Source organism: Marmota marmota, unplaced genomic scaffold (assembly GCF_001458135.2).
Source record: "Marmota marmota marmota unplaced genomic scaffold, marMar, whole genome shotgun sequence".
In the NCBI taxonomy this organism is placed as follows: Eukaryota; Metazoa; Chordata; class Mammalia; order Rodentia; family Sciuridae; genus Marmota; species Marmota marmota.
Window position 1 is genome coordinate 3,932,102 of NW_026000026.1, and position 5,745 is coordinate 3,937,846.

Below are 5,745 nucleotides of genomic sequence, written 5' to 3' on the forward strand. Positions count from 1 at the left end.
GGGCGCGCGCGCTCAACAGCCGCCGCACACCGCCCACGTTCACGCGCAGAGCCTCGTCGCTTCTCCGCCAGGGAACCCCAGGGCCAGGCCCCGAGGACTCGCTCACCATGGCTACAGCGGGTCGCCCTGCAGACACCGGAGGGCGGACTGAGAGATCCCAGGGCCTCCTTTCCAGGAAGACTGGGTTAAAATCCCCTGCTCCCTTCACCAGGCGGGGTGTTGGAGGCCCTGTTGAAGAACCCGGTATGCAGTTAGAGATCAGTAGACGTCAGATGTCCTCTGGACGCAAGTCAGGCCTGAGTTTGAATATCCCACACCCTCCTGGCTGCAGGACTTTGGACAGATCACGGACCCTCCCCATTCTCATTTCATTTTCTCCTGTGGAAAATAAATGGGAGCTCTACCTTTAAGGATTATGTCTGGCATGCGCCGAACGCTCACGTAGGATGTCTTCTTTTCCAGGACTAACCAGAGGTCTACAGTGTGATCCTGGATGTGCCAGCACTCTGAACCTCGGTTTCCTTCTCCGCAAATAGGAGTAGTAATGCTTGCCACCTAGGATTGTTAGGAAAATCAGTTTAGACCAGGGATTCTCAAAGTGTTCCCTGGATTTGCAGCATCAACGTCACCTGGGATGCAGATTCTCAGCCCACCCTGGATTTGCTGAATCAGAAACTCTGGGGTAGGGGGTCAGCAGTCTGAGTTCTTAAAAATCCGGGGAGTGATTCCAACACAGGGTTAAATTTGAGATCTCCAGTCAGACCATGTAAGGCAGACAGCATTGAACCTTGGTGTGCTTGTGGGACCTTAGGCAAGTTACATCACCTTTCTGAGCCTTCATCAAATAGAGATAAAAATATCCACCTGGAAGTGTGGTTAAAATGATTACCTTGACTTAATGTCTTTTTTGAGGTTTATTAAATTATCTGCCTCTGTCCCTCTTCTGGAGTCAGGCAAAACCATCCTTGATGCACCTGGGTCCTTGAATAAGCTGTTTCTTCTCCGGGTCTCAGTTTCATGGGCAATGCCTACCCCCAAGGATGGCTGAAGGGTTAAGGTAGATTACAGCGTTTGGCTTAGTTGATACTCAGGAAATGGCAGGTCCTTCACTGCCCACTGACTGCTGCCTCTGATGGAATTGATGGCTGGGACTCACCTCCTGACCCTGGTTATCTCATGTGCACGGTGGGTTCAAACACGCTGGCTTCCTGGGGGTTGAGTATGCATCAAAGCCCGGAGCCTGGGTGTCCTTCACTCCCCCTGGGTTTGGTGTTAGGGGGTTGGGATTCCCCCCGACCTCTGGCACTTGTGCAATCTCAGGCCAGTCTCTGGGCTTGCTCTCTATTTCTAGAATGGGGATAATGGCCCTTTGGATGAACTGTTACCAGAGTATGTGTGCAAAGCCCCTGGAACACGGTGGGTGCTCAATGAACATTAATCCCTTGTCCTTCCCTCAGGTCAAACCTGAGTCCAGATTCTGAGTCTGCCACTTACTAGCTCTTGACCTTGAGCAGATCCATTCCCTGCTCTGAGCTTCAGTTTTCCCATCTACAAACTGGAAAATATCATACTTTCCATGGGAAGCTATGAGGATACAATGACGCTAGATGTCGGTGGGCAGTGCAGACCCTGGCAGTAATAGGTGCACAAGAAACCTGTGCTGCAGCTCCACTCTCACCTCGTCCACCTGGGTTTGGCAAAAGTTCTCATCTACTTTCACCACCCTCTAGATGCAGAGTCAGGGGTAAATCCCTTCATCTGTCTGGAATTCACTTTCTTGCTCTATAAAATGGGATAATTAATTCAACAAATATTCCCTGACTAGATCTGCACATCTTTCTGGTTCAAGACTTTCTGGACACTTACTTGGAACACCTATTACTTGCTGGTCACTTTGCTGAGCTCCACACCCAGTGCTCCCGTGAAATCCCTTCTCCAACCCCGACAGGGAGTCCTCAAACCCCATTTTACAGATGAGCAAGCAGGGCCAGCCCGAGTCCCCCTTTGGGCCGTGTCCTAGAGAGTCTCAGGCACCAGGAAGCCTAGGCAGTTCCCAGCGCCCACTTTCCCAGCCCAAGACCTTCCTCAGACCACGCCCCTTCCCAAAGAAGGCCCCTTACCTGCGGCAGCCGCTCTCTGGAGCCTGGCGCGACGGTCCCCAAAGGCGCAGAGGCTGCGGAGGCGCTGGCGACGCCCGGGCTGTCAGTGCCCCAGCGGCCCTGCCGCCTCGCTGCAGCCGGAGGCCCCGCGGCCCCCTCCTTGCCTTGTTCCTCCGTCCCCCGCGGCTGAGGCCGCATCGATCTCTGCCGGGGAGGAGGGAGACCGCGGCCGGCCGGAGGCGGTGGTTTCTATTCCTGACTCGGTGGGGGGTGGGGGTGTCTGGAGTCTGGGCCCAACAGCCGGTCATCCCCCCCATCTGGAGTCCGCGAAGGATGGGTCATGTAGGGGATGGAGATCCACCTAGAAAGGGGGTTCGGCCTCGGTCCCAGGACAGGCAGCAACAATGGTTGGATTAATTGAGTGCTTAATATGTGCCAGAAATATTTCAGGTGACTTAGCTCAGCTATTCCTGGCACAAACTTGGCAGGGACAACAGGCTCTCACGTTCTGCATTTGACAGGTGCCGCTGGGCCCTTGCTCGGACTGCAGGGATCTGACTTAAGGAGTTGGGGAAGGCGGCTGCATCTCCTCCAGCCCCAAGCTGTGCCTGAGGGGGCTGCAGTCGGCTGCAGGCAGGTGGGCTGTGAGCATCCTTCTGTCCCTGAGGCTCAGTACCCTCACCTGCCCATGGAGTCCTGATCCTGCCTTTGGGGTGGGCTGGTGAGAGTCAAAGGGAAGGGTGGCAAAGAACTCTCCAAACATTGTGGGATCTTCAAGTATTTATGAGTGGCTTCTGGGTGCCTGGTTGGGGAGAGGGTGCTGCAGAGGAGGAACCAAGTTCATGGAAGACTACAAATACTGTCATTAATAACAATGATAATTACCCACACTGGCTGAGCTCGTGTTTGGGGCTAAATTCAGGCTTCATCTCATGTAGGCTGCACACGTACCTGTGGGTTAGGTGCTGTTATTTATTCCTGTCTCACAGGGAAGAATTATAAGGTTTGAGAAGCATGATGGCTTGCCCAAGGTCAGATCAGCCTCTGTGTCCCCCATGCCAGCCCTGACAATAGATACTAGGTGGACCACCTATGCAACTAAATCTTTATAATAGCAACATTTTTAAGAAGTAAAAAGAAGCAGGTGAAATTATTTTAATAGTATATTTTATTGAACCCAATGTATCTGGAATATTTAATTTTAATATAAAATCATAATTATTAATGAGATATTCATTTTTGTACTAAGTCTTTAAAACCCAGTGAACTGTTTTTTATCACTTTGTAAAAAATTGGCCACAACTTCAGTAGCTTCAAACAATACAGATTTATCATCATCTTATTAGGTCAGGAGTCTGGGCCCAGCTTGGCTGGATTCTCTACTCAGGGTCTTACCAGGCTGAAGCTAAGTGTCAGCCAGGGTTGAAGTTTCCATTTGTGTTCAAACGTCTCTTCCAAGCTCACATATTGGCAGAATTCATTTCATTGTGGTTGTAGAACTAAGATCCTCCTTTTTCTCCTAATGGTCTGTCGGCTGTCATCTCAGATCCTAGAGGTGGCCTGTACTTCCTTGCCGCCTGGTCCCATAGCTAGTTCACAGCATGGTGCTTGCTGACTTCCTATTCTGTAACCAGACAGAGAAGGTCTCTGGTCTGTTTCATCTCCAGATCACTTCCATTTACCGTTCGAGAGGTGATCAGAGTTTGAGATGCATGTGTAAGTGACAGAAGTGGGGACAGGGGCTTTGTGGGTCACTGTGCTAACAGGGTATCAATGCCCTTTGTATACCGTGGGTGAGCGGTCCCCCAAACTCCTTCAGTCCCTTGCCAGGGGTGCTGTCAGAACCCATAAAGTTTTGCCTACAGATTAAACTTGATGTGGCAGAAAATACAGTTTGGGGGTGAAGTGGACCTGGATGGGCAGCTTCTTCCACGTCTCCCAGTGATGTGCGCCTGGGATGCCCTTCCGGAACCCCTCACTTGGGTACCAAGTGATTCTAGTGAACAGAACAGGCAAAGGTGGTGGCCTGCCACTTCCACAATAAGGTGGCTTAAGGTGGTGACCTCTGCTGGCTTTGAGAAGCAAGTTGCCAGTTGCCATGCTGGATGGGCGAGGAGGTGAGGGTGACTTCCAGCTGACAGCCAGCGAGAGATGTGATGTTCAGGCCATCAGTCCTCCAGGAACTGAAACTCTGCCAACAACCTCCTAACCTGGAAAGCAGATTCTACCTCATCAAGGCTGGGGAGAGAGTCCCACCCTGACCAACACCTTGACTGCAGCTCATGAAGCGGAGAAACTGAGATAATAAATGGGTGGTGTTTTAAGCCCACGACAGGGGATACCTGTTACCCTGTGATAGGTAATAAATCCGTGGGCTTTAATCCTATTTCTGCTACCAAATTCCTTGTGCAGGGCCTCCTCTGAGATGCTCATCTTTCTCTTCTGTGTAATGGAAACAACGCTTCCCTCTGAGGAGTGCACAGAGGATTAGCACATGCTGTTCCCTTCCCAGAGCAACTGCCCTTTCTTGGCCCAGGGTACTTGACTTAGGAACAGAAATGGATTCATAGTGGCTTCACTAGAGAAGAGTCTAATTTTTTGCAGTAGGCCATCTTCTCCCTTAGGAAGCTTCCTCTGGTTTCGGGGCTGAGTTAGGCCCCTCCTGGCCTCTGTAGCCTCCGAGGTTTCTCCAGCCAGGGCTCTCTCTCATCTACTAGTGCATGAGCTCTGGGAAGGCATGGCCTGCAGCCTGTAGTAGGTGCTCAGCAAACTTTTACTGAATGAGGCAGAGAGGAAAGAGAGGTTGGAGTCTGCACAAGGGACCAGGATGTGCAGCTTCCCAGGAGGCTTTCCAAAAGGATGGTGGAGAGAGACAGGATTTGGAGCTGAAGCAGTTGAACTTTGGTAGCCAAAGATGGAGCCACATTGCACAGATCAAGACACGGACCTGATGGAACAGGTAGTGTTAGCCAGGAAGCTGAGCAGGCTCTGCATCCTCACAGCCTGTGACTTGCCTCTTCCTGACACTCCCCAGGCAGAACTCAGGGCCCCAGGACAGCCAGGGGGCTCTTCACAGCCAAGGCTTAGCTAGTTCACCTACAAGAGTCCTGTTGGGGCCCCTGAATTCTCCTCCCCATCACCTTCAGGAAAGAAAGCAAAGCAATAAGTCTGTGCCCACAGGCCTGGGTCCCTGCTGTCCAGATTCGAGCCTGCTCATTTCACCTGCTTTGTGATCCCCATTTTTCAGATGTTAAAGCTGGGTTACTAAAGTTGGAGGGACTCTCTAAAGACCTGCTGTAATTAGTATAGTTAATAAGGCTGCAAAGTTTGGGGGCAGACTGTTTGGCTCTGACCTTGACCCAATCAATCTCTTTGTGTCTCAGTCTTCCTCATACGTGAAATGGGAGGAAACAGAACATCCTGCCTGGCAAGGCTGTGAGGATTTAATGAGATGATCAAAGGACACCTGGTTCCCCGGGGGGTGCACTGCAAAAAGGAACATGTGGCAGTTTAATCCACTTCTCAGCTGGGGGTCTTGGGCAAGTCACTTGTCTCAAAGCTGCAGCTTCTTCATTGTCAAATAGGAATAACAATGCCCACCTTCCTCGGGTTACGGGATGAATGAATGAAAGGACAATTTAAAGTG

General features: G+C 51.2%; 1 protein-coding gene across 1 annotated transcript in view; it reads right to left on the bottom strand.

The window, feature by feature from the left end:
- The window catches only part of Kcns1 (potassium voltage-gated channel modifier subfamily S member 1), a 5,958-nt gene extending 3,661 nt beyond the window's left edge, over positions 1–2,297 (bottom strand). The window contains exons 1-3 of the mRNA XM_048811926.1: positions 2,121–2,297; positions 405–555; positions 7–126 (exon numbers count right to left, since the gene is read on the bottom strand). Coding sequence (XP_048667883.1) covers positions 7–126; positions 405–555; positions 2,121–2,297 — 448 coding nt within the window. The remainder of the gene's footprint in view (positions 1–6; positions 127–404; positions 556–2,120) is intronic.
- Positions 2,298–5,745: the final 3,448 nt, after the last annotated feature.